This window comes from Phodopus roborovskii, unplaced genomic scaffold (assembly GCF_943737965.1).
Source record: "Phodopus roborovskii unplaced genomic scaffold, PHOROB, whole genome shotgun sequence".
Taxonomy (NCBI): domain Eukaryota; kingdom Metazoa; phylum Chordata; class Mammalia; order Rodentia; family Cricetidae; genus Phodopus; species Phodopus roborovskii.
In genome coordinates this window covers 1,356,224-1,383,953 of record NW_026126517.1, presented here as the reverse complement: position 1 = coordinate 1,383,953, position 27,730 = coordinate 1,356,224, and the positions used below count along the sequence as shown (strand labels likewise).

The following is a 27,730-nucleotide window of genomic DNA, read 5'->3' as shown; positions in this document are numbered from 1 at the left end:
TTTGATCCCAGCATTCGGGAGGCTGAGGCAGGTGAATCTCTGTGAGTTACAGGCCAGGTTGGTGTACAGAGCAAGTTCCAGGACAGCCTCCAAAGCAACACAGAGGAACCCTGTCTCAAAAACCCAAATAAATAAAACTAAACATACCCAGCCAAGCTTGCTCATTATACAAGCCTGAGGACCTGAGTTCAAGTCCCAGAACCCAGGCAAAAGTGAAGAGTGCACAAAGCTGACCTATGACCTCCAGCTCTTCGGCCTCTGAACTCCACCACACACACACACACACACACACACACACTGATGACAACGTTTTCAAAAAGGAGTTTAATCCATTACAGTAAGACATTTCCAGCCTATTAAAAACACCTGAATAATGTTTCCAAAGCAATTCCTATCCCTCAAGGCAATACACAGGCCCAAGAAAAGCCCATTCAAACAATCTTCATATACAGAGCATCCCAGAGTGTCACCCCAGCTCAACCTGGAGGAATGTCACCAACAAGTGCAGCAATCAGGGTTTGCAAAAATAAATAGATTTTATATATGTGTGATAACCTCAAACAAGTATGCAGAGTGAAAACAGAACCAGGTGCCATTGGCACAGAGCTCCTTTATAAGCGTCCTGTCGGGCTGGCAATGTGCCATCCTATCCCGAAAGTGGGACTCTTCAGATGGACATGTGCAGGTATCCAAGAGAGACTGCCACAGCCATCTTGAGTTACCCGTGTGATAAATTTGTGGCAATTTCTAAGTGTTTGTCCAAGTTCTCCCAAATAACCTGGATTATAGGATTTCTTTTGGTTTTCAGATACATTCTCACTGTGTAACCCTAGCTGGCCTGGAACTATCTAACCCAGGCTGGCTTGGAACTCAAGAGATGAGCCTACCTCTGCCTCCTGAGTGCTGGGATTGAAGGCATGCAGCACCACACTTTGCTAATCATGGGCTGAAAACCATGCAAGTTTCCTTCCTTCCTTCCCTTTCCTTTTTCTTCCATTTTTTCCTTTCTGTGGCAGTCTTATTGTGTAGCCCAGGCTGGCCTCTCATTCCTGGCAACCCACCTGCCTCAGGCTCAGGGCTGGGATAGGTGTACCACAAACCAGCTGAGCAGGGAAATCTCTGTTGGGATGAGAGGAGCTGAACAGCTGAACTGTTCCAATATTTGTGCGGAATCACAAACTACCAGTCAGAGGGTTAAAGTAAAAAAAAAAAAGCTGAAAAGTGGCTGAGCCGTTCCAGCACTGAAAAGACCAGACGCTTCTGGATGCTCGGATCCTGATCAGCTGACATCTTCCTCCCTCCCTGGACCCAAACTCCATCCCAACACACCACCGAACAGTGCATCTAAGAGCACAGAAGTAGAGCACGTGGGTGCCCAACTCTGAACTGCAAAAGTGCGAAGAGAGAAATGAAGCGCAAGTCCCATGTCCCACGAGGACAACTGGGGGGGCTGGGCGTGGAACCGAGGTCTTGAGGGCCACACCTGAGCAGCAGCAAGTGCTCAGACAGCGCAGGCCAAGGCTCCTGAGCAAGGCAACCAGATGTCTCAGGCACTTCACAAACATGAAGGGGAATGGCACCTCGGGCCTGTTCTCCAGGGACAAGAAAGCTTAGCGAAGGCATGAGCAGGAATCAGGCACTGGCAGCTGCTGGTCCCACGATCCAGCAAGATCAGCCACAAGTCACTTTCCTGGCTTCTGCGGCTCGAAAGACCTGATAGGGTCAGAGCCAGGGCTAACTGGCCGGCGGCTAAGGCTTGCAGGGTGGAGGTAAATGCGAAGAGTCCTGAGTTTAGGGATTGGTTGTGGTACCGGGACTCTGCCATGAGCACCTGCTGTCGAATGTTCAGAACAAAGGGCTTCTCTCCACCTGGGTCCCTTCCCACTTCCTGTGAATGGAAAAAAGAGAACGAAGAAACTTCTGGGGGTTGCTTCTTTGTCTTCCAAGGAAAGAAAGATGGGGGAGGAGGGAATCCCAGCCAGAATTCACATCTTGAGTACAGCCAGCAGCCTTTTCTGCCCCCGGACAATAAATATATAAAACAGAGCAGGGGCAGGCAGGCCGCTGAGCTTGGTCCCAGCCCAGCTTTGCTCTTAATCTTGCTTTGAGCAACACAGTGGCCACAGAGGTTGCAGGACCAGTCCTGGGCAGCGAGGCGCAGAAAAAGTGTCCTTCCTGCCTGAGAGTGGCGATGGATCCCGGAAAAACAAGGTTCTCACAGCTGTTCATGCTACATCATCCTCCAGGCTGACCATCTGTCGCTGTCAGAAAACCATAAACACAGGAAACGATCAGTCTAATGGGGACTGCAGGCAGCCAGAGTAGGCCACATTCCACTGCACACAGAAGGCATCCGCTCATGCCTCGGTTGCCACCTTCTCTCCCCTTTACAGCCACCAGAGGGTGCTGTGGAGATCCCCTAGGGTGCCTGCCTCACAGAGCAGCAATCCTCCCTAAGCTCACAATATTGCCACATATATGTATGTCCCTGTGTTTCTTTTTTAGAATTATTTTTGTGTATGGATGTTTTGCTTCCATGAAAGTTTGTACCTCACGCCTGTGAAGGCCAGATGGGTGCTGAGAATTGAACCCAGGTCCTCTGGAAGAACATCCAGTGCTCTTAACAAGAGCCACCTTTCCAGTCTTCGTCCATGCTTCTTAAACACATTATACCCAGGCTGGAGAGATGGCTCAGTGGTTAAGAGCACTGACTGCTCTTAATCTGAGTTCAATTCCCAGCAACCACATGGTGGCTCACAACCATCTATGCAGGCATGGTATACATAATAAATAATAAAACCTTAAATAAAAACAAACAACTACTTTATGCCTTAGACCCTCACAGGGGATTCTAGGCAGGGTCTATCACTGAGCCATGCTCCCAGCCCCTCCCTGAGGGGCTCCAGGCAGGCACTCGACTACTGAGCTATACATGCCCTGGCTTCCTCTTCCTTTTTTCCACCCCACCTAACTTGTCTGTCCTTCAGCTTGTTAGCTGCCTCCTCTCTTCCACAAAAGGCCACACTCACTGAAGGGTAGGAGTAGCCATCCTGGCTTCTGCAAATGTGGAGCTCATCTTCCGTGGTCTTCTGGTACACTGGGTTGTCAAAGTTTATGCTGTTGATGCTCCTCAGCCGCCAGTTCCTCCACAGCAGGATGGCCCCAAAGGCAATGAGGATGACCAGTGCTGTGTAGAGAAGAGGCTTAGTCAGGGAGAGCCCTAGGAGGCCTTGTGCCCGAGAGGCCACTAGGCATTCCCACCTGGCTCCTTTACAGGACTCAGTGTGTTCTCAATGTAAAATTATCTTACTTATTATACAAAGAAAAAAAAAATGCTGGGGGGGGGGACCAGGACCTATAAGCCTAGCACTTCAGAGGGATGAGGCAGGTGGATGCTAACTTCTGAACCAGCCTGGACTCTGAGATTTTTTTTTTTTTTTGGTCAACTTTGCTTTGTTTTGTTTTTTGAGACAGGGTCTCACTATGAAGCCCTGGGTGTTCTTAAACTCACAGAGACCCACCTGCCTCTGCCTCCTGCATGCTGGAATTAATGGCGTGAATCAATGTGACTTTTGTTTCTACACAGACTTCCAATTCCCTCTCCCACACCTCTTTTTTATTTTATTTAGTTTTTGTTTGTTTTGTTTTTTTGAGACAGGGTTTCTCTGTGTAGTCCTAGCTGTTCTAGAACTTCCTTTGTAGGGCAGGCTGGCCTTGAACTCAGAGCTCCTCCTGCCTCTGCCTCCAGAGCACCGGGATTAAAGGTGTGCTCCACCACTTGATCCTTATTAATTTTTTGAGACAAGAGGCCCACTGTGTACCCCTTGCCAGTCTAGAACTCTAATTGTATACCAGGGCCTCAAACAAACTCAAGAGCTCTGCCTGCGTGATCAAAGTTGCGTTCTACCAATCAGGACATTCCACTTTGGGTCAGAAGGGTTTACTGGTCCAGCAGGCTAAGCATGAAGTCTCAGAAGCCTCTAAGTCAGCACTTACCAATGGGGAGGGTGATGGACATGACCCCCACACCCTGCGGCCGCTCCTCGTTCCTTCTGTCAATCTGGACTGGGGTAAGAAAAGAATAAAGTGAGGCTGAGGTCAGGAGACACAGAACTCAGGTCGGGACCTGACGGGAGCCACCCAAGGAGAGTGCCCAACACATGTCTATCACCTGTTCAGGGAACCCTGGAGATGTTATCAAGATTTGCATAAATCATATGGCCTTAATCTCAGGCACAGTTGTCCTCCAGTGTCCACACACAGAAGACAGTTCCACGACCCCTGGAAATACCAAACATTTGCACAAAACCTACACCCAGACAGACACTCAGCACCATGAGCCAGTGAGATGACTGTGAGTAAAGGTGCTTGCTGCCAGGCTTGCTAACCTGAGTTTGACCCCAAGACTGCACATGTTCTGCTTTGACCACACAGGCATGGCAGCGCATTCCCCAAACCACTAAATAAATCAGTGTAATTAGCAGAAAGAAAAGAAAAAGAAGTGGGCAGACGTACTCAGGAACAACTTGAGCTAATTCCCTAGAAGCTGCCACACTCTGAGGTGTTGTATTCATCCATATTCTCCCTCTAAATATAAAAGTTCTTTCCAAAGTATAAAAACTGAGCCAGCAAGATGGCATGTTTAATAAAGGTTCCTCCTGGAACCCACTGAAAATAATATTAAAAAAAAAAATCAGTGGAATTAAAAAAATATAGTACTTATCAAATGTTGGGTGGGTGTGGCCTTTACCTTGGTGGGACATGGTGACCGACTCCACTGTGCTGAGTTCAGGCATGTCCACAGGCTGCCTGGAAGGGCTGGAACCAGACTGATCCTCCTTGCTCTTAGGTGGCCCCCAGGCTGTTGCAGTGATCACAGGCCTGATTGTTGATGTCACCTGGGCGGTTACTACAGGCTCGACTTCTGATAGGACAATAAACATGACCTGAGTGCCATGGGCTGGGGTGCCACCCACACCTCCACTGTGAATGAAGAGCAGGTACCAAGGTCCAGGGGCATCAGGGACTCAAAACAAACACTGCAAGTGAATGGCAATATGTTCCAGGATAACCTCAAATTTGCGATTCTCCTGCCTCCACCTCCAGAGTACCCGCCCTGTTCTTATAAAGAGGATGTGCCAATGCTGAGGACACCGTGGTCCCTGAGAAGGTGAGAGTGACCCCCAAAATCCACACCTTTGATCCCAGTACTCGGAAGATGGAGGAGGTTCTCTGTGAGTTTGAGGCCAGCCTGCTCTTCAGAGCAAGTGCCAGGACAGCTAGAGACACTTAGAGAAACCCTACCTCAAAAAAAATCAAAATAGGAAGAAAAGAAGAAAGGAAGAAAGAAAGAAAGAAAAAAAGAAAGAAGCTCAGTCACTGATTTGTTTTTTCTTTTTTGAGACAGAGTTTCCCAGTGTAGCCTCGGCTGCCCTGAAGCTTGCCCTCCTTCCTAAAAAATTGTCTGATAAATAAACGAATAGATAAAATGAGAACATTTGCTGTGTGTCAACACGTGATGCCTTCCCCCTTAGCATGCAGAAAGAAAAGCCCTATGAGACTTCCAGTATCTAGAACCTGGAGCCACATAAACTTCTATGCTTTATAAATTATCCAGTCTCAGGCAGTCTGTTTTAGCAACAGAAAGTAGACAGAAACAACTCCAAAGTGAGCCTCTCTCAGATGAAATCAGGGAAAGGGGTCCTCTTTCTCACTTGATGCCCTGGTCTGAAGTCAGACCACTTCCTCATGGATCTTAGAGACCCCAAAGGGGACGTCAGCCCAAGTGAGTCCATTCATGAGTCCCCAGACAGCTTTGATGTCCAGTCAGCCTTGGCAGGCTCATGTGGGCACAGCTCTTAGGACTTGTACCCCTACCTGTGAGGCAGCTCCTCATGTCCTTGGCCAGTAGCATGCCATCAGGACAGGCGCAGGTGAATTTCGGGGAGTGGGTGTTGATCTGTGGGGCCGGCAGGCACAGGTACTGGCAGCCGCCATTGAGGAGGGCTGTTCTCTCACACCAGTTAACCCCTGGGGGGAAGAAGAGACGTTCAGATAGAATGAACTGATAACATCAGATACATCAGAATAGTCTAGAAAAAATTCTAGAGCAATGGATGAAAATTTTATTAATGGGTACAGGAAAGGTGTCGAACTCATTGTCAAATAAGCCATAGGAGTCTAATGAATCCTAGGACAATGGCAGAGTTAATATTTGAGTGTAGAGGCTTACCTCTAGGCTGTGTGACGTTGTGGAACAGGACAATGCCCTCTGGAGACAAGAGGTTTTCAGCCACCAAATTAACATCTGAACCCGTGAGGCGATTGGCACTGAAAATGGCTTCATTTATGACATCTGTCCAAAATACTTTGTCCTACATGGGTGACAGATATGGTAGACAACCAAACCCGCTAAAGAATTGGAATTAGCCACTGGAATACACACATCTCCATAACCTCCCCTAAACCTCTGGGTTCTCTAAGCATAAGCAATACTGTCTGTAGCAGAAAGTTCTACTTTATAAATGTAGTGAAATATGCATAAAATATCTCATCCTAACCATTCTTTTTCTCTATTGCATGTACATGTTTGTGAGCTTTGCACATGTGTGAAGGCCACAGGTGGATGTCAACTCTCTTTCTCAGGCCCTTTCTCCCTTAATTTTTGAGACAGGGTCTCTCTCTTTCACTGAATCTGGAGTTCACTGAGTTGGCTACATTGGCTGGCCAGTGAGGCCCAGGCATTTTCCTATCTCTTCATGAACTCTGGGTTCCAATCCTAGCACCACAATAAACAAATAATAAAATAAATAAATATAAATAAAAATTCTGCCACCTCTCTCTAGATCTCTAGGCAAGAACCGATATCCTAATCAGTGTTGGCTTGAATGGACAAGACATATCTAGGACTGGTCCAAATTCCCTCACATTCCTGGGATTCACCTCATAGATGGCCAAGGAGAAGGGGTGGGCCAGCTGCTTCTCATCCTCCAAAATGGTCTTCCGATTGCCCCCATTGACATCAATGCTGGAGATAGAGTGGAGTTTGGAATCAACCCAATAGAGGCGGCCACTGGGAATATCTAAAATGCACGAATAGACAAGGAGATATGGAGCGGTCAGAGTTGAAAATAAAATCATTCAATTTGCCGGAGTATTCCAGAATGTTCTACAATGTTCCAGAAAACTCCAGATCATGCCAGAAAAACTTCAGAACACTAGCTTGGAGTTAAAGGTACTGTTTTGGGAGAAGTCCTCTACTACATATAAACCTGAAGGCCACACCATGGCTTTTGCCCCAACCCAGTAACCCTTCTAGCTGTATAAGAAGAGGATAATGTAAATTACATAATGTCAAGCCCCCGCAGGCAAGATCAACCCTTGGATATACCTAGTGTGATGCCATTTGGCCACTGGATGTCCTCAGTCACCAGCGAGTAGATGTCTACACCATTCAGGCCTCCTTTCTTGATCTTGGCAGGTGTCCCCCAATCTGTCCAGTACATAAATCTGGACAAGACAACAGACAGTACAGAGGAGAGATGAGGATACTCCAATAGCAGACTCCTACTACTGGTGACAAGAGTCAGCTTAAACAGCTAGCTCTCAATTTGGAACCACATTGGTTCTTAGAATGGATGGTGCCCATTCTTGCAAGGCAGGCCCCATTACAGACTGAGACATCTTCCCTTCAAGCCTGCCACCCTGCTGCCAACACCAACTACAACTTCTGCAGGATTCTCCCAGTCAAGACCTCGGATGGCCAGCCCGTCTCTGAAAGTGTGCAGTTATGCTGGGGGTGGGGGTGCACACCAGTGACCACAGGCCCTGCAGATCAGCATGGAGAACGCAAGGTATGCCTGAAGCACACACACTGTGAAACTCCTGCGCCGACCTGGATGTGACCTGACAAGCACAGAGCATACCAGCTGGAGGTGGGTAGGGTGTGCTTCCCAACGGGGAATGCCCCGCAGTTGCTTGGTGTGTTGGGCCCTGATAGAGACCAGAAAGCAGTGAGTTCTTTTAGATGTATCTAATCTCCACGGGTGTGAGAGGCGCTTTACTCCTATCTGACTGTTCTGGGCATTAACTTAACAGAGGGATTCTGCACATATGTGTGATGTAAGTAGAAGGTAGAATACAATCTCAGAAATGTTGTCTGTGGGGCCAGCAAGATGACTTAGCTGGTAAAGGTCTCTGGGACTTATACAGAACAAGGAGAGAACTGAAAGTTGACCTCTGACAAGCCTATGCCAGCCTGGGAGATTTGGGTACAAGATTAAGAGTTTAGCATTAAAAGCCCAGGCTTTTACATGTTTCTTGCACTGGGGATGGAATCCAGAGCCTCCTGTGTGCTAGGGAGGTATGTACCACTGTACCACATCCGCAGCCTAAGTCACTGTTCCAGCCCACGACACAGCTGAGGGAGCCTTGAACTCCTGACCCTACTGTCTTTGTCATAGGTGTGCATGACCACGCATGCTTTATGTGGTGCTGAGGCAGAACCCAGGACCTCATGCATGTTAGGTAAGCATTCGACCAAACCAACTTCATCCCTAGCATTTTTATTTTTAATGTTTATTTATCCATTGCATGGACACATATGTATATTTGGCGGGGGGTTGGGGGTGGCTTTCTCCTTCTACATGTGTCCCTGGGATTAAACTCAGGTTGTCAGGCTTGGAAGCAAATGCCTTCACCACTAAGTGTTACAGTCCTGGCTGTCCTGGAACTAACTCTGTAGACCAGGCTGGCCTCAAACTCAAAGAGACCCACCTGCCTCTGCTTCCCAAGTGCATGTGCCACCAACACCCGGCTAAGATTTTATTTTTAATTATTTTATGTGTCTGTGTACCTGTGTGCCATGCCTGAGGAGGCCAGGGCATCAGATCCCTTAGACCTAGAGCTACAGGCAGTTGTGAACTGCCATGTGGGTGCTGGGAACTGAACCCAGGACCTCTGGAAGAGCGGCCAGTGCTCTTAACCACTGAACCATCTCTCTAGCTCCTTTTTTCATTATTTTGAGACGGGATCTCACTTTGCAACCCAAGCTATTCTGTAACTTACAGCAATTCTCCTGTCCCAGCTCCTCAGTGCTGGTATTTCAGGCTATAGCCATCGCCCCCATGCTCCCTCCTTGATCACCGACAACCCCCGCCTCTGCTGTCTTCCCCATAGCTCAACACCATGTCACTCACTCACACATTCCTGAGAGCGTTTCGCAGTTCTGGGTCCCCCACCTTGGTTTATCCCAATGTTCTGTGCACCCCTCAGCTCTGAGGACACTCACCCATGCACAGGGTCCACCACAATGTCTCTGGGTCTGGACCCTTTCTCTTGGAACAATGTCCTTCTCCTTACACCCTTAGTGTCAGCCACAGAAACACTGCCTGGAACTGAATCTGTCCAGTAGATGTTGCCATGGATCCAGTCTACGGCCAGCCCGTCCGGGGCCTGCAGGTCCCCACTGATGATGGTGTCATAGGACAAGCTAGACGCTTGGTCCATCAGGGCGCTGAGGCAAAAGAGAGGGATCGCATGGAGCCTGGAGCCTGGGCCTGGGCCTCACCATGGGACGGGTGGTGGCTGATGGGTCTGCAGCTCACCTATAGATCTTTCCCTGGGACAGGTCTGACCAGTAGATTCTATTGTTGGCCACTTCAGTGTCCAGGGCCACCACGTTCTTCAGGTTGAGGATAAGGCTGGTGTACTCGCTGCGGTCCAGGGTCATCTTCCGTACCTCGTGGCGGTTAGTGAAGAGCAGATAGGCTATGGAGCCTGGAAAGCCATGCAGAGTGGTGAGAGAGTGAACCCAGGGCTCCGTGCATGCCTGGCAAGAACTCCACCTTCCAAGCCCGAGACCCTGGGGCCCATTTCTTTAGTAAGAATAAGTGGAGAGGTTACAGAGGCTCAGGCTAAGTACCTCTTCCAGATGCGAGAGAGACAGGTAGAATCCTACAGCCTCAGCTGGTGACCTCTAGAAAGGATATATCTGGGCAAAGGCCCTATTTTCTCAGTGTACTATTCCCCTATCAGTCCGGATCCTGGAGAGCTACTATACCCAGATAGCACAAGGCTTAACAGTTCTGAACCCCAAAGAGGAGCCTCCCACGCTTGGCTTCCCGGGCACCTCTGCCCCCTTGTGCTCACCCACAGACTTGCAGACCCTGGTGTGAGGGTCCATGTGGAATCCAGCCCGGCACTCACACTTGTAGCTGCCTTCAAGGTTCACACAGAGCTGGCTGCAGGTGCCTGGCTCCTGACACTCATCAATATCTGTGTGAATCAAGAGAGGAAGGGTTTACAGGGGGGAGAGGACCCCTCCCTACAAGGATACAGGTGGGGACGAGGGCTAAAATCAAAGCAAAGTCCTCTAGTGGCTGAGAGATGTCACTCCTGGCAGGACCCTGACACTGTCGTCCCCTCCAGTGTTAGACACCTGGAGCCCACCCACCCATCTTCCCTTCACTTCTTTATCTTCTTTGTTGTTGTTGTTGTTGTATTTCTGTTATTTATTGTTGGTCCCTTTATATAGCTCTGGCTAGCCCAGAACTCACTATGGAGACCAACCTGGCCTTGAATTCAGAGATCTTCCTGTCTCTGTCTCTCAAGTGCTGGGATTAAAGATATTTTGAACCACACATGGCATCTTTTGCTGTTTTCTGACATATCTCACATAGCTCAGGCTGGCCTTGAACTTGCTGCATAGAAGATGGCTGTAAACTTCTGGTTACATCCCAAGTGTTAGGATTACCTGTGTGGGCCACCTTGCTGGATTCATGATGTGCTGGGGGTAGAGCCTGAAACTTGGCTGTCCTGGAACTCGCTCTGTAGATCAGGCTGGCCTCCAACTCACAGAGACCCACCTGCCTCTGCCTCCTGAGTGCTGGGATTAAAGGCGTGCGCCACCACGGCCACCCAGGGTGAATAATTCAGGGCTGCCAATGACCCATGCTTCCTGACAGGCCTGTGCTCGGTGTTTACCTTGAAACCCTTCTAATAGCCCTGGGAGGTGGGGACTGCACTCCTGACCATTGAGCACCTGGGGAAACTGAGCCAGTGTTCAATGGAAACAGGCAGAGGTGGCTCAGAGCCACAGCCTGGACGTGCTGCACACATACCCTGACATCTGTGCCGGTCTACCAGCTGGAAGCCACTGGGACACAAACACTCGTAACCAATCTGGAGGTCCTTGCAGATGTGGGAACAGCCACCATTGTTGTCCAAGCACTCGTTGGTCCCTGCACAGGATTGAGAAGACACAGACTAGTAACTCTAGAGCCCCTTAGACTCTCCACTGGAAACACTAAGTCATTGCATTATCTTTGCTAAAACTTTCAAAATAATTTCTTTTTATTATTTTTAATCGTGTGTACTGTACATGTGTCTGCATGTGGGTATGAGAACATGAAGCAGTTATCTTCAGAAGCCAGAGGCACTGGGGACCTGGGGGCCAGGAGATAGATCCCCTGTAGCTAGAGTCACAGGCCATTGTGACCTATCTCACTTAGTTGCTGGGGATCAAAGCTAAGTCTTGTAGAAAAGCAATAGGTGCTCTTAACGGCGTCTCTCCAAACCCAATATTTATTACAGTATATAAGTGCTAGGGACCGGAACTAGGTCCTCATCTTCCAGGGCCCCTCCCTTCATGTCTGGCTTGCCCTAGAGCCAATGCTCTATCAGGTCTATGATGCATACTAAGCTTTTTGAATGCTGTGGAGCTCATAGCCCCATAGTGACTACATGTTGGTGCCATGCCTGGCTCCCCTAAAACACCACCATCTGCCCAGCTTCCCAACACTCACTGCAGTCCTTGATGGGCTCATCCGACCAGTCCCGGCAATCCCGGGTGGAGTCGCAAACCTTGTCCAAGGTGATACATTCACCACTGTGGCACTTGAACTTGTTGGGCCCATCACACTGTGTCACTAATAAAGGCAAAGAGAATGGTCAGGAGTGGCTGAGTGAGGGCCTAAGGGTATAGTTCAGGGTAGAGCCCCTGTCTAGAACCCCCACTGAGGGGGTGGGGTGTGGCTCAGGGTTACAGGGGTGTTCCACCATGCCTGCTGGAAAGAGTTTCTCTGTGGTGTTTGTTTTCCTCTTAGCCCTGGAGATGGAACCCAGGACCTTATGCAGGCTGAGCCAAGAGTCTGTGTGGTTAGTTGCTGGGGGCTCAGCTGGCAGATAGGAAGTTACTGTTTAACAGAAAGAGTTTGTTTCAACTCTGCTGGATCAAAAGGGTCTTGAAGAGCAGGGTGGGGCCCACACCTTTAATTACAGCACTCAGGAGGCAGAGATAGACCAGAGATAGATGGATCTCTGTGAATTCGAGGCCAGCATGGTCTACAAAACAAGTTGCAGAACCGTCAATGCAGAGAAACCCTGTCTCAAAAAAAAAAAAAAAAAAATCAACCCCTTCCTTCACCCTCTCAAAAAAGGAAAAAAAAAAAAAAAAAAAAGCTTGGAGAGAGTATGAGAGTATAGTGACAGCTGTAAAGAGACATAGATTTTTGTTGAATTAGGTTTCTTAACCAGAAGTCTCACTACTTGGTTCAGGCTGGCTTGCACACCACACCCAGAACTGGCAATGTAGTTAAAAAGTAACAAGTAACTCCTCATCCTGCCTTGGAAGTCCTGAGTTCAACTCGAAAGAGCAAACAGCGAAAAACTGATTTTTTTTTTTTTTTTTTTTTTTTTTTGCAGTGAAAGCTGTTCCCAAACTCAATGTGTACAGGAGGCCAGCCTTGACCTTCTGTGTCCACCTCCCAAGTATTGGGGTTACCACACCCAGTGCATTTGGCCATTAGAACGCACTGCATTGTGCATGCTACGCAAGCACTTTACCAACAGAGCCACACTTCCGCCCTAGAATGTGGTCACTTTATGTCATGTGTATTTTTCAGGGTTGCAGGTCAGTGAGAAAGAATAAGTGTGTGTGTTTTATACAGGAGAAAAAAAAAAAAAACTGCAAAAACAAAAAAGGAAGAAAGGAAAAACAGCTGCTAAGACCCTGATTGCCCCTCAGCAGAGACCAGCAGTACCCAGCTCACAGGGGGAACAGGGAGAGAGAGGGTGGAGGCAAAACTTACCATTGATGCAGCCAAGCTCGTCACTCAGGTCCCTGCAGTCATATTCACGGTCACATTGGCGGCTGCCGTGGATACACGTGCCATCTGCACACTGGAATTCATCAGGCCGGCAGGTGGCCGCCACTGGAGAGGACAAGGTGGTGATTTTGTCATAAGAAGCAGCAAACAGAGGCCCTTCTTTCCCCACCTCACTGCAGCAGGTTTAAACTTAGCAGTTTCAGGACTGGCAAAATGGCCAGGTAAAGACAACTGCCAGAGTCCCATCCCTAGAATCTTCATAGTGGATGGTGAGAACTGACTCAGAAGTTGTCCTCTGACCTCCATATATGTACCCACAGACATAGATGATACACATAGATTATACAATAATGATTTTGTACTTTTTTTGAGATGGGGTTTCTCTGTGTACCTTCGGCCGTACTGGAACTCACCAGGCTGGCCTCGAACTCACCAAGATCCACCTGCCTTTGCCTCCCAAGTGCTGGGATTAAAGGTGTGTGCCATCACCACCCAGCTAATAATTTTGTTTTTAAATAAATCACTCAAGGGGCTGGACCCTGGCCTCTTGCGAGTTGATGTGGTGTTGGATGAGAATGCCTGCACTGGCTCATATGTTTAAAAATACTTGGTCCCCAGATGGTAGAAATGCAGGCTTGAGCATGGCTGTGAAGTTGCAGTCTTCACAGTCTACGAGCAGATGCTCTTAACCACTGAGCCAGCGCCTCACCCAAAATAAATCAACTTTCTTTCGGGGTAATCTCACATTGCTAAGCCCCAAAGCCCCCGTGCAGGCCTGGGAGTCCTTCGTCTCCCCTCCCAGGGCCTTACCACAGTGTTCCTCATCTGACTTGTCCTTGCAGTCGGCACTGCCATCACACACCCAGCTGCGATGAATGCATTCGCTACTGCCACAGTGGAACTCCAGGGAGGAACAGGGGCTGCTACTCGAGGCAGAGGCAGTGTCGCGGCCCCCACAGTTCTGTGGCCACTCATCGGAGCCATCCTCACAGTCATTATCCCCGTCACAGGCCCACAGGCTGGGGATACAGGCAGAAGAGTTGCAACGGAAATGAGCAGGGCCACAAGTGGTGGCGGGGCAGTAGGCCTCGTCAGAGCCATCCAGGCAGTCTTGGTCCTGGTCACACACAAACCTCTGGGAGATGCACCTGCCATTCTGGCAGCGGAACTCATCCTGGGAGCAGGTCTTGGGGGCTGTGGGGTTCACAGGGAGGAGAACACCCTGTTACATCATTGCCCATGACACCACACACCAGTCCGTTCATAGATAGGCCTTGTGCTTAAAAGGGCTACAGCCTGTTTCACAGAGGTACCCAGGCAGGGGTTCAGTCACATCTTAGTGTTTAGATACTGTTGTGAATGGCTTACTGTGCTAAGTGTATAAACCGCACAGTATTAGAGGTATGAGAGTATGGGGACTCCCACGTATATGTTTATAATAGTCAGGGTTCAGGGCTCTCATGTCCCAAGCATCCGCTGTACAGGAAAGTGGTGTGACATCGGGACATGGAGTTGAGAGGCTCATCAGCTCCTCCGGTTAGTTCACCAGCTCTTCCTAACAGAGCTCAGCGGCTGAGGAAAGCCTTCTTCCTCAGTCTGGGTACTTACGTCACAGAGACAGACATATGTAAGCACTTGTGCAGCCTCCACGCGGCCTGCCTGGCAACAGTCACCAGGGCTTACTTCCTGCTTCAATAAAAGCTTCTGATGGCCATGAAAGGAGGCACCATCCCCCCCATCTCTCAAGGTGAGATTGAGCCATAGGAGGGAGCCAGGAAGAAGCAAATGCACTGTGATGGCTGTTATACCCTAGAGCCCCTAGTGGAATTCTTAGTGCACGGACCCGCCGTATATACACTCTCACACCATATACAACACACACCACACACACCACACCCACTCACACCACACCCACTCACACCACACCACACACACTCACACACACAACACACACACCACACCACACCACACACACTCACACCACACACCACACACACTCACACCACACCCACTCACACACAACACACACTCACACCACACACACCAAACACACTCACACCACACACCACACACACTCACACCACACACACTCACACACAACACACATTCACACCACACACACTCACACCACACACACTCACATCACACAACACACACTCACACCACACACACCACACACACTCACACCACACACACCACACACACCACACCCACTCACACCACACACCACACCACACCCACTCACACACACAACACACACTCACACCACACCCACTCACACTCACACCATACCCACTCACACACACACCACACACACTCACACCACACCCACTCACACACACCACACCCACTCACACCACACACCACACACACTCACACCACACCCACTCACACACACACCACACACACTCACACCACACACCACACCCACTCACACCACACACACTCACACTCACACCACACACACTCACACCACACACCACACACACTCACACCACACACCACACACACTCACACCACACACCACACACACTCACACCACACCCACTCACACACACCACACCCACTCACACACACACACCACACACACTCACACCACACCCACTCACACACACAACACACCCACTCACACCACACCCACTCACACCACACCCACTCACACACACACCACACCCACTCACACCACACACCACACCCACTCACACCACACCCACTCACACCACACCCACTCACACCACACCCACTCACACACACAACACCCACTCACACCACACCCACTCACACACACCACACCCACTCACACCACACCACACCCACTCACACCACACACACTCACACCACACCCACTCACACACACCACACACACTCACACCACACACCACACACACTCACACCACACACACCACACCACACCACACACACTCACACCACACACCACACCCACTCACACCACACCACACACACTCACACCACACCCACTCACACACACAACACACACACCACACCACACCACACCCACTCACACCACACACACTCACACCACACCCACTCACACACACAACACCCACTCACACCACACACCACACCCACTCACACCACACACCACACACACTCACACCACACAACACACACTCACACCACACACACCAAACACACACCACACACCACACACACTCACACCACACACACTCACACACAACACACATTCACACCACACACACTCACACCACACACCACACACACTCACATCACACAACACACACAACACACACTCACACCACACACACTCACACCACACATACTCACACCACACACACTCACACCACACCCACTCACACACACAACACACACTCACACACACACAACACACACTCACACCACACTCACACACTCATATCACACACACCATACACTCACACCACACACACACACTCTCACACCACACACACTCACACTACACACACTCACACACACTCACAACACACATTCACACCACACACACTCACACCACACACCACACACACTCACATCACACACCACACACACTCACACCACACACACTCACGCCATACACCACACACACTCACACACTCATATCACACTCACACACACACAACACACACTCACACACTCATATCACACACACCATACACTCACACCACACACACACACACCACACACTCACACAACACACACACCACACACACTCACACCACACACAACACACACTCACACACACAACACACATTCACACCACACACACTCACACCACACACAACACACACTCACACACACAACACACATTCACACCACACACACTCACACCACACACAACACACACTCACGCCACACACACTCACGCCATACACCACACACTCACACCACACCCACTCACACACTCATATCACACTCACACACTCATATCACACACACCATACACTCACACCACACACACACACTCACACCACACACTTACACACACACCACTCACCACAGCCTTGTTCATCTGAGCCGTTCTCACAGTCTGTCTGTCCATCACAACGCCAGGAATTAGGAATGCAGCGGCTGACATGGCCCCCACAGCTGAATTCCTTGGATTGACAGGTGACAGACACTAGGGAAAAAGAGGAACAGTTAAAGTGAATACCAGTTAGTTACACCAGCTCTATCTGTGTGTGTGTCTGTTATGTCTGTGTAGCCATAATATATGTAGAGGTCATAGGGCAATAAGAAGGTATCTTTCCACTACATGGTTTCCAGGGATCAAATTCATGCCATGAGGGTTGGCACAGGCACCCATGCCTGCTTGGCCGTCTCCCCAGCCCGTTTAGATAATTTCATACAGGGCTTTCAATGGACCTGTAATGCATGGAATGGGGTCAGGTGTGAAACTCTCCAAATCCACCATCATAGCAAACAAAATACTTTGGATGTTGGAAATTTGGGTTACGGATGGTCACCCTGAGCCATCTTCTGTTATGATTGAACTTATCATTCCTGGGCTGCCCTGGAAGGACAGAAAATGGGTCAAGAACACTGGCCCCTGCTTAGAACTCCCCACTGAGGAGGGGTGTGGCTTAGCAGAAGAGCCCTGGGTTTCATCCCTAAGACCCACCCAACAAATAAAGGGGGCTTACTGCATGTCTCAGAGGCCTCATCAGAGCCATCCGGGCATTCAGGGCTGCCGTCACAGACCCACTTGCTGGCGATGCATTTCCCCTCCCTGCACTGGAACTCATTCCTGCCGCATGTGTCTTCTGCTGTAAGAACAAAGGGTCTGTCAACAGCAGAAGGCAAAGCTGGCCACACACCATCCTGATACCAGCGGACATAACCGAAATGCCAACCCCCAGTTTCTGAAAATTTACTCAGCATAGCCAGTGGAATAATTTGTTGGACCCAAAAGAGGAAATCTGTCAATCAATTGTTAATATTGACATCCGGGCTGTTGAAGAGAAAGTATAAAGATTTATCTAATTTGCTGGTTGGTGGTGGTGCACATTTTTAATCCCAGCACTGGGGAGGCAGAGACAGACAGATCTCTGAGTTTGAGGCTGGCTTGGTCTACAGAGCTTGTTCCAGGACATCCACAGCTGTTATTTCAAGACATGTAGTCCTGGCTGGCCTTGAATTCTGTAGAGTAGGATGTTGGTGGCCTCACAGAAATCTGCCTACCTCTGCCTCTAGAGTGCTGAGATTAAAGTGTGGGTCACCTGATTTCGTGACACTGGCACAATAGTGACACAAAGGCTCTGAGAGGAGCCAACCACTATCTGATCAAATTTAAAGCCCACCTCATTAGATGGAACCCACGCTTGCCCATGGCCAAGAACCTGAAACTGGAAAGGTCAAGGCCCTAGAGGGAAAGCGTACTATCTGGTTCTGCTAAAGGGGTACAGCAACAAAATGACTCCTAATGACAATCATAGATTAATGTCCCATCCACCTGACAGGAACAAACAGATTCATACAGAGTAAGACACCTTGGAACACTCAGTACTAAATGCACTAAATCTCTCCCTCAGGGCTCAGGGAACCCTTCAGATGAGGAGGATACCAAGGAAACAAGGCCTTCTAAACACAACAGGACTGATGCACACAGAAACTCACAGAAGACACTGACAGCATACACAGGGTCTGCACAGGTCCAAGCCAGACAAGGTCCCAGTGCTGGGGGGAACTGGACATGGGCTCAATCCCTAACCCAGAAAAAATGGAGTCTTACTGAGTACACAAACCACAATTAAGGGCAGGCCCTACGGTCAGCAGTAGATAGCCAACACAAAATGAACTCAATGCTATTTTGCTTTGGGATTTTTTCCTCTCCTCCTCTTCTTTTCTCCCTTCTCCCTCTTTTTCTTCAACCTTACTGGTATTTTGCTTGTATTTTATGGTTTCAAATTATGTGTTTTTATGAATTTTGTGTGTGTATGTATAACTTAGTTTTCTTTTTTCATTTGTTTTGTTTTATTCTGGTTTGACTATTTATTTGCCTATTTTTTTTCCTAGAGAGAGAAAGAAGATAGAAAATACCTGGTAGAAATGAGGGAGAGGAAATCATGATCAGAATAGATTACATGGCAATTTTTTTTTATTTTCAATAAAAAGTAAAGCATGGACATCATGCTTGGCATTTTTTTAATTTTTACTTATCTTAATTTTTGGTTTTGTTCTGAGACAGTACTTCTCTGTGTAGCCCTGGCTGTCTTGGAACTTGATTTACAGACCAGGCTGACCTCAAACTCACAGACCTGCTTTCCTCTTCCTCCTGAGTGCTGGGATTAAAGTAATTTTTTTTTTTTTTTTTTTTTTTTTTTTTTTTGACACAGAGTTTCTCTCTATTGCTTTGGAGTCTGCCCTGGAACTCACTCTGTAGACCAGACTGGCCTTGAACTCACAGAGATCCTGCCTGTCTCTGTCTCCCAAGTGCTGGGACTAAAGGCGTGCACCACCACTGCCTGGCTAAAGTAATTTTAAATTTCTAATATAGTTAATTGTACTTCATGTGTAGTGATGTTTTGCTTGCATGTATATGGAGGCCAGAAGAGGGAGTCAGACTCCCTGGAGTGGAGTTGGAAATGTCTTTGAGCTTTGAGCAGTCAGACCCTCTGGGGGAGGGGGTCAGCCACCATCCTTCCTTAGCTGTTGAGCCTCTGCCCATCCCTGTCCAGCTACCATCTTTGGTTTTGGGCTACCATCTTTGGTTTTGGTTTGAAGTTTCACCACCATGCCCAGTGATTAGTTTTTATTTATTATGTACAAAGTGTTCTGCCTGCATGTACACCTGCAGACCAGAAGGGGGCACCAGATCTCATTACAGGTGGTTGGAAGCCACCATGTGGTTGCTGAGAATTGAACTCAGGACCTCTGAAACAGCAGGCAATGCTCTTAACCTCTGAGCCATCTCTCCAGCCCAAGTGCTTCCATTCTTTTAAATTATGTGTCTGTGCGTGGGTTTGTGCACCTGAGTGTATTGTCTAGGGAGGCCAGAAGAAGGCATCAGAGCCTTTAGACCCAGGGTTATAGTGGTTGTGGGCAGACAGACTTGGCAGGAACCAAACCCTGTAAGAGCAGAGGGTCTAACCTGAAGCCAAGTCTCCAGCCTAAATGCAAAGCAGAGCTAGCTCCACTGAGGGAGGGGGCAAAATACTAACATTTCTATGTGAGTCCATGGCTGTGCTGGTAAATGAGCTTGCTGCCAAGGCTGCAACCTGAGCTCTAGGCCAGAAACTCACATGGTGCAAGACAGACCAACTCCGGCAAGTTGTCCTCTGACCGCCACACATGCGCAGCATGCTGTCCCACATGAGCACACACTGAAGGGAAACAAAGCCTTGAGGGAGCATATGAAGGCAGGCACTTGAAAGTAATTTTTTGTTTGTTTGATGTTGTTGTTTTTGAGATAGGGTTCTCTTTGTAGCTCTGGCTGTCCTGGAACTCACTCCATAGACCAGGCTGGCCTCAGATCAAAGGTGTGAGCCACTGCCACCATCTAGCTTCTTGAATCTGAATCCCATTAACCTGAAACCCCACCCACACCTTTACTGCTCAGCGGCCCTTGCCAGTCTTGGCTTCTTGCTCAGTTACACTGTAATTCTTTTTTTTTTCCCCCTCCTTAAACAGCCTTGCCCTGAGTACCTAGGGCTGGCCTGGAACTCTCAGAGCTTGGATTAAAGGTGTGTACCATCTCGTTCTTTGTGCTGATAATATGTACTCCATTGCCTAACTGTTAACCAGACCGGTGACTCATCACGCAGCCAGGGTCTGGCCAGAAAAGGAAATGACTCACTCGTTCTCTCTGATGGTCGGATGAGCAGGGTAACTAGAATTCCAGACTGGATGGATCATTAGAAAAGGGAAATTCAGAGGGACCCTGGCAGGAAAGAGCTGAGGAGTGTCAGGCCACAGGCCACGCAGCCCTGGTGAAAGGTCATTAACCCTGCTCTCACTTAAATGGCTGGGACTCAAGTGGTAGAGGGCTTACCCAGCACGCACAGACCTGGGGTCTAGCTCCAGCACTTCATAACCCTGGCAATGTGGTAGAAGCCAGTCATGCTAGTACTCAGGAGGATCACTATTACTTTGAAGCCATCCAGGGTTACATAGCAACACCCTATCTCAAGAACAAAACCAAACAAAGAAAAAATTAGTAAGGTATGGTATTGGGGTGAATGCCTGTCATCCCAGGGACTTCTTGGCAAAGGCCAGAAGTCTGTTGCAAGTTTGAACATAGCCTAGGCTACACGGCAACTTCCAGGCCAGCCTGGGGTACACAGTGAGACCCACATTTCAAGTAAACAAGAGAAATAAACTAGGCCAGCAAGATGGCTTAGTGGGTAAAGAACTTGCTGCCAGGCCTACCTGAGTTTGATCCCAGGACTCACAATGGAAGGACAGAACCTACTCTTCCAGTTGACCCCTGAAGCCCACAAGCACATACAAAACAAAGAAACAAATGTAATTTTAAAAATTCAAAAACAAATCAAGTGTAGTGATGTACACTTTTTTTGTTGTTTTTCAAGACAGGGTTATTCTGTGTGCACTTTTAATACCTGCACTTGGGAGACAGACGCAGGTGGGGATCTCTGTGAGGTCAAGGACAGCCAGAGATACAGACAAAAGAAATCAAACGAACGGTTTTTAGTGTATAGTATACAATAAAAAAAGGGCACACCTCTGCAGCCTTGGCCCTCAGAACTCAAGTCACAATCGACCATGAACAACAGCTGAAATGGGAGATGCTCACTTCTGTTTCCCATACACAGATAAGGTGGTTACTGCTTCCTAAGCTTTTTCTTTTCCCCCTCTTTTATTTTCTGAGACAAAGCCTCATACAGCTCAGGCTGGCTTTGAGAAGTCTTTGATGCTTCCTAGGTCTTCAGAGTACCGGGGTGACAAGTGTGCCATCATACCCAGCCACTTCCTGTTTCCTTTCCCAAACTACTGAAGACAGATGGTATACAAATAAACCAAAATAAGCCAAGTGGTGGTGGTGTATGCTTTTAATCCCAGCACTCAGGAGGCAGAGGCAGGTGGATCTCTGTGGTTTGAGGCCAGCCAGGTCTATAGAGCAAGTTCCAGGACAGCCAGGACTACATAGGGCAATCCTATCTCAAAAAAAGAAAGAAAGAAAGAAAGAAAAGAAAGGATTTTAAGGTAGTGCCATTGAGATTGAAAGTGTTTGCCTAACACACAGGGGGAGCACCTTGGGCTCTAGCCCCATCAACAATGATCAAGATCCTGAGGCAGGAGGATTGCAATGAGTTTAAGACCAGCCTGGGCTACATGGTAACTTCCATGCCAGCCTGGTCTATATACGGAGACCCTGTCAAAACATTAAAAGAGTCAGGCTAGGAATGCTTTCTGGTGAGAAATTGCTTTGAACATTTAGAGGTTCATGTAGGAAAAAACTCTAATAATAGTGTGTGATTGCTTCTGGCTAATGCACAAAAGGGAACCAGCCTTGAACAGAATATTAACTTTATGGAGACCACAGGCTCACGTATTCCTCGTGAACGGTCATCCTTAAACAGTTTAAAAAGAGGCAGGAGATTGCAGACTTAGCCCCTTGACCAGATGGAAGTTACACACAGATATTGCCAGCATTATTTTTTAAATTCACCGAGTCCTTTTCTAAAGGCTGCACCTGGGCCATCTTGCCTACCTGCCTTTTCCTGACAAAGCTTTAATTAATGGTGGACCAGCACTCAACAATCCCTGTCACCCTGACCATCCCCTTGAGCTGCCCACTAATGGCTAGTTCTAGGTCAGGCTCATCTCCTTTTGTTATGGGAATGGAGCCTGAAACATTTACAGAGGTCTTTTCACTCTTTGTGGCACAAACTTTTCTAACCGGTGAGTGAGTGCGCACTCGCGGGTTGTACTGTTCAGTCAGTCAGTGCAGTGCGCACCTTACCTGTGTAACAGTACTTCCTGAGCAGTTTGTCAATGAGTCCTGCACAGCATCAATTTCACTACTTCAAGTTTCTCCTGCATCAAGATGGCTCAGTGGAGCCTGATGATCGTGGCACACACCTTTAACCCCAGCACTCAAGAGGCAGAGGCAGGCAGATCTCTGTGAGGCCAGCCTGGTCTACAGAGTGAGTTCCAGGACTGCTCCATAGCTACTGAGAAACTCTGTCTCGAAATAACAACAACAACAACAAAAAAGGATGGCTCAGTGGTAAAGGTGTTGCCACCAAGTCTAATTAATAACCATCTAGGACCAACCAACCAACACCTAAACTGAAGACCCCATCCTGGGTGTAACTTCCATCTGCTCAAGGGGCTAAATCTGCAATCTCCTCTCACATGCCCAGAGGGTGCAGATGCTATTGATGTACTTCACGGGGAAAGGGGAAGAACACCAAAAGCCAAAGAGCCAAGCACGAGCAACAGACTAGAGCCAAGTGTCCAAATTCAAGTCTTACCTAGAGAAAGCAAGAAAGATAAAAGCAGGGGTCACCCAGAGACAGGAGCATCACCTCCAGAAGGTTTTGTAATCTCAAGAACAGAGCAGCTGTCAGTGCTCAGGAGTGAGGCCGGATTAGCCTGTGCTGCACAGGGAGACCATACTAAAAAAAGAACTGTCCCAAGTTCGAGGTAAACCCTAACTACATAGTAAATTCCAGGAGATTGAGATACTGTGTCCAAAAGTAGATAAATGAAAAGGTCAAGAGAAAAACATAAACAAGTTCACCCAATCTTGTGCTGATTCTATTCAGTGAGAAATGTGACAGAAACAAATGAATATACCCAGGGCATGTAACCAATGCTTGCAAAATTGTACTTGCCCTGTTCTGGGTGAAACCTCTGATGTATTTGACACCCCTTCCGTCAGCTCCTGGCTGTGTTTGTGTATGGAAGCCACATGACTTCTTTGATCTCTCTCTGAACCAAATCTCACTGTAATCCAGGGACCTCCCAGCACTGCTATTACATACAGGTCCCACATCTGGCTTAGATGGGTCCTCACACTTGGACTGCAAACAGGTCACCAACAGAGCCACCACCCTAGCCCCAGATCTGCTGCTCTTGATCAACCTGAAGACATGTGCACAGCAGATCACATTCTAAAGAAAATAAACATATGGTCTGGAAATCATGGAAGCTAGAGCAAGCTGTAGTAGTCACTATGAACATGAGAGGTGACAGAGATGCTAAGGAGGTCAGCACAGGGGCTCTTAGGCCTTTCTGTGAGATGGGAAACCAGGTCTTGCTCAAGACTTCATAAAATGTATTTTTTTTTTCCTTAAAGAAGGCAATGATGGGTGGGTGAAATTAGGTCAAGACTTGTTCGTAATTACAACTGGTTGACTGAGTGTTTGCCTGTTCAACTGGGTCACAAGCTCTCTCTCTCCAGGTTCTCACTGCATAGTTCTGGCTGTCCTAGAACTTACAAGGATCCACCTGCCTCTACCTTCCCAGTGCTAAGATTAAAGTTATGGGCCATGATGCCAAGCCCCCTCCTCTTTGGGGAGCTGGAGTTCCCCAGGGATTGCACAGTTGACAGCCATTCCTGATGACTAAAAGAAACTCCTTCCCGTCTCCTGCTGGTCAGTACCCCTGAGCTGGTTGAGGAGGCAAAAGGCCATTTAAAATGTTCCTGTCCCAGCCAGGCAGCGGATTGGGGCTGGGTTCAGCTGTTAAGAGTGCCTGCCTCCCTGGCTTCTATCCCCGGATCTGCAAATCCAGGCATGGTGGCAAAGGCCTATCGTCCTCCTGAGGTGGAGGAAGAGGGATCACGAGTTCAGTCATCTAGGCTATATTATGATTTACAGGCCAGCCTGGGCTAAGTGAGATCCCGTCTAAAATTGGGGTAGGGGTGGGCGCTGCGAATATAGTTTACACGGCAGAATATTTGTCCCAAATGTACAAGACCGAATTCAGTCCCCAGTACTGAAAGAACTTGGGGTGGGTCTGTAACCTGATTTCATACCATCTAGTCTCCTGTCCAAATTCCAACACCTCTCCTAAAACGAAAGTCCACTTTAGGGAACAGCCCCACCCAACATAGTCAGAGAGTGGGACTCTCTGCTGGGTCTCTGTCTACCCTGGCTGATAGCCTTGGCAACCGAGGTCTGGGTGGTCCGACACAACTATGAACTGCACCAGGGAAGCGTGGACAAGATTGAGATCAAAGTCTCACTACTCTGGGTTAATTCTGAAGGGTCCTGGCCCCACCCCACCCAAGAGGCTCATGCAAGCCACGCCCTGCAGCTCATCCTCCGCCCTCCATTGGACGAGGGGAGTGGCTCGAGGCTCGCCTGTTCCGGCTGTACCCAGTAGGAGCTCGGGGGTGCGGTGGGAGGGTGGGGCTGGGGCGGAGCTTTCGGGCACGCGGTAGCCGCAGGATTCCAGTGTAGCTGAGGAGACCCCAAGTCTTGTACCAAGAACTAGGGACTCCGAAGTTGGACAGCTGGGCCTGGATCTCCCAGGTCCCCAGAACGAATGACGGGAGCTCTCCTCTTGGACTCCCCTATACCTCGCTCTTAAGAACACCTCCCGCTGACCCAGAAGGACCCCTCCTCGTCCCCACTAAGCCCACCTTGAGTCCCTACAACTCCAGCACCCCCTTTCCAAAACAATTTCTTCCAGTCACTCGGGAAGGGCTTCACTCCAAGTTCTCACGAGTGGTTCTATTTCACCATTTTTCGTCCCCCCTAAAAAAATCACGCGGGGCTACCCGAGTTCAGGGGGGCTGCCCTTGCCCTGAGCGGGCTCTTGGAGCAAGCCTTACCTGCAGCCCCAGCAGCAGCAAGGAGCAGGGCGATGGCCCAGCGCAGCCTTAGATCCGCCGTGCTCATCCTCAGACCCTACGTCGCGTCCCCACTAGGTTCACAGACCCTACTGTGTCCACGCAGCAAACCAAAGATCACGGGTCCCACTGTGTCGGTGTCTCGGATGCAAACCCGAGGTGGCGGCCCCACGGTGTACCCTGCTGCAAACCTACGCTACACTCGACCGGCCGCCGACTACACGCGTCTAGCCAGAGGCATTGCTAGCACTTCCCGGCCAGGCTTCTCGGCGGGGGAGGAGTCTGCAGTGGGGTGATTTTCAAAAGTCTTCACCTCACGGCGCGGGGAGGAGCTTGGAACGGCCGATGTCACATCGGCTTGTTAACCCCTGAAGCTCCCACAGCTCCTTCCTCAGAATCCCACCACACTTTGCGATCGCTTAGATGCCATCTTTGCCTCTAAGTTGTTCCAAGTGTTCAAAGGACAACCCACGTCCTTCCAAACCCTGGGTCACCGTTTGACGCTATCCTTTTGACCTCCAAAGGAAAACGGAAGTATGGGAAGCCCACCCCTCTCCTTGAAGCGTTTGCCTTTTTCTAGGAACGATAGATTTCTGACCCAAGTACAGTCGCAGTTTTTAGATGGTTATCCAACTCGATCCATAAGCAGCACTTAGCGAGGAATGTAAATAGAATCAACGACAAATGCTGCTAAAACATGACTTGGGGTGGGCATGTTGGCTTGGGGAGTGAAGGAGCTCACATCCAAGCCTGAAGACTTGAGCTTGATCCCTGTTTTAAAAGATAAAGTTATTTTAGACAATTAATCAATTAATCTCAAAACCACGGGGCCCATTATCGTTATATGTTGACAAAAATATTGGTTATTGGTTTGTCTTTTTTTTTTTTTTTTTTTTTTGCATGTACCTCCTGGCACTGCTTGATTATCTTTTCACAAGGAGTCCAACACACAGAAGGGTGTCTCTTCCCCCAAAGCAAAACCAGAACCAAAAGTGGCTTTCCCCATTGACACTGGATGCCTAAACCATAGGGGCAGCGGCAGAGAATCAGCTTCCAAGAATCAGACTTGGGGTTCATATCTGCTGAAAGGACCCTGTGGGATCAGTAGTCCAGATGCACGATGAACGCCTCTAAGGACTGAATGAGGGAGCTTCAGGTTTCATGCCTACCTCCCAACAAAAGAATGAAATGGGGCTTGCTCTTTGGCTCAGTGCATGCAGCAAAGCCTGACAACCTGAGATCAAATCCAGGGCCCACATGGGAGGCGGGAACTCATCCTGTGACCTGCACAACTGTGCCATGGCATGTGTCACACACAATAATAATAAAATAGTAAACAACGGAAGGCTGAAAAGTAAGACAGAAAAGAGAACAGGACAGGCTGGGTTTGCTTGGTAAAGTGGCTGCCTGGGTTTCACTCCAGGCTCACATAAGCCAGACCTATTATCACAAGTCTGGGTCTCTGTGCTCCAGAGGTGGAGACAGAGGGACATGAGGTCAGCTTTGGCTGCACGCATAGTTTGAAGACAGAAACCAAAAAGATGTAAAAAGCTTATTTAGTGACTTGATTTCTCTTGATTTTATTTTCTATTTTTGAGACAGAGACTATCTTATTGTGTGGCCCTGGCTGTCCTAGAACTCACTTTGTAGACCAGGCTGGCCTCACACTCAGAAATCCACCTGCCTCAGCTTCCCAGTGTTGGGATTAAAGGTGCCACCACTGCCTGGCTTGTCTCTTTTTTACTTGGGTTTTTGAGGTGAGTGTGTGTGTGTGTGTGTGTGTGTGTGTGTGTGTGTGTGTGTGTTCATGCGTGTTTGGAGGCCAGAGTTTAATGTCAGGTGTCCTCCTCAGTTGCTATCCACATCA

At 48.8% G+C, this 27,730-nt stretch overlaps 1 protein-coding gene across 2 annotated transcripts; it reads right to left on the bottom strand.

Moving 5' to 3' along the window:
• Positions 1-308: 308 nt before the first annotated feature.
• Positions 309-26,029, bottom strand: Ldlr (low density lipoprotein receptor). Of its 2 annotated transcripts, none has more exons than XM_051196815.1 (18): positions 25,846-26,029; positions 17,744-17,863; positions 17,098-17,220; positions 13,917-14,300; positions 13,089-13,211; positions 11,805-11,927; positions 11,121-11,240; positions 10,150-10,275; positions 9,606-9,777; positions 9,290-9,514; positions 7,391-7,509; positions 6,943-7,082; positions 6,233-6,374; positions 5,878-6,030; positions 4,751-4,924; positions 3,997-4,065; positions 3,030-3,187; positions 309-2,261 (listed from the first exon to the last, which is right to left on the bottom strand). In XM_051196815.1, exons 1-18 carry the CDS (start codon positions 25,910-25,912, stop codon positions 2,226-2,228), a joined length of 2,574 nt encoding a protein of 857 aa, XP_051052772.1. In that variant the 5' UTR covers positions 25,913-26,029; the 3' UTR covers positions 309-2,225. The 2 variants fall into 2 exon arrangements, with proteins under 2 accessions (XP_051052772.1, XP_051052771.1); XM_051196814.1 differs by having other exon boundaries at positions 17,744-17,866; positions 25,846-26,028.
• Between the last annotated feature and the right edge of the window lie 1,701 nt (positions 26,030-27,730).

What these genes read in the sequence shown, in the direction of transcription:
- Ldlr (XM_051196814.1), bottom strand. Translation starts at nt 25,912, where the DNA reads ATGAGCACGGCGGATCTAAGGCTGCGCTGGGCCATCGCCCTGCTCCTT. An exon ending in TCCCAGGGAAAGATCTATAG is followed by an intron (nt 9,515 to 9,605) that starts GTGAGCTGCAGA and finishes CTTTTGCCTCAG; the next exon opens with CGCCCTGATGGACCAAGCGT. An exon ending in ATGGCTACTCCTACCCTTCA is followed by an intron (nt 2,262 to 3,029) that starts GTGAGTGTGGCC and finishes GTTTTCTGACAG; the next exon opens with CGACAGATGGTCAGCCTGGA.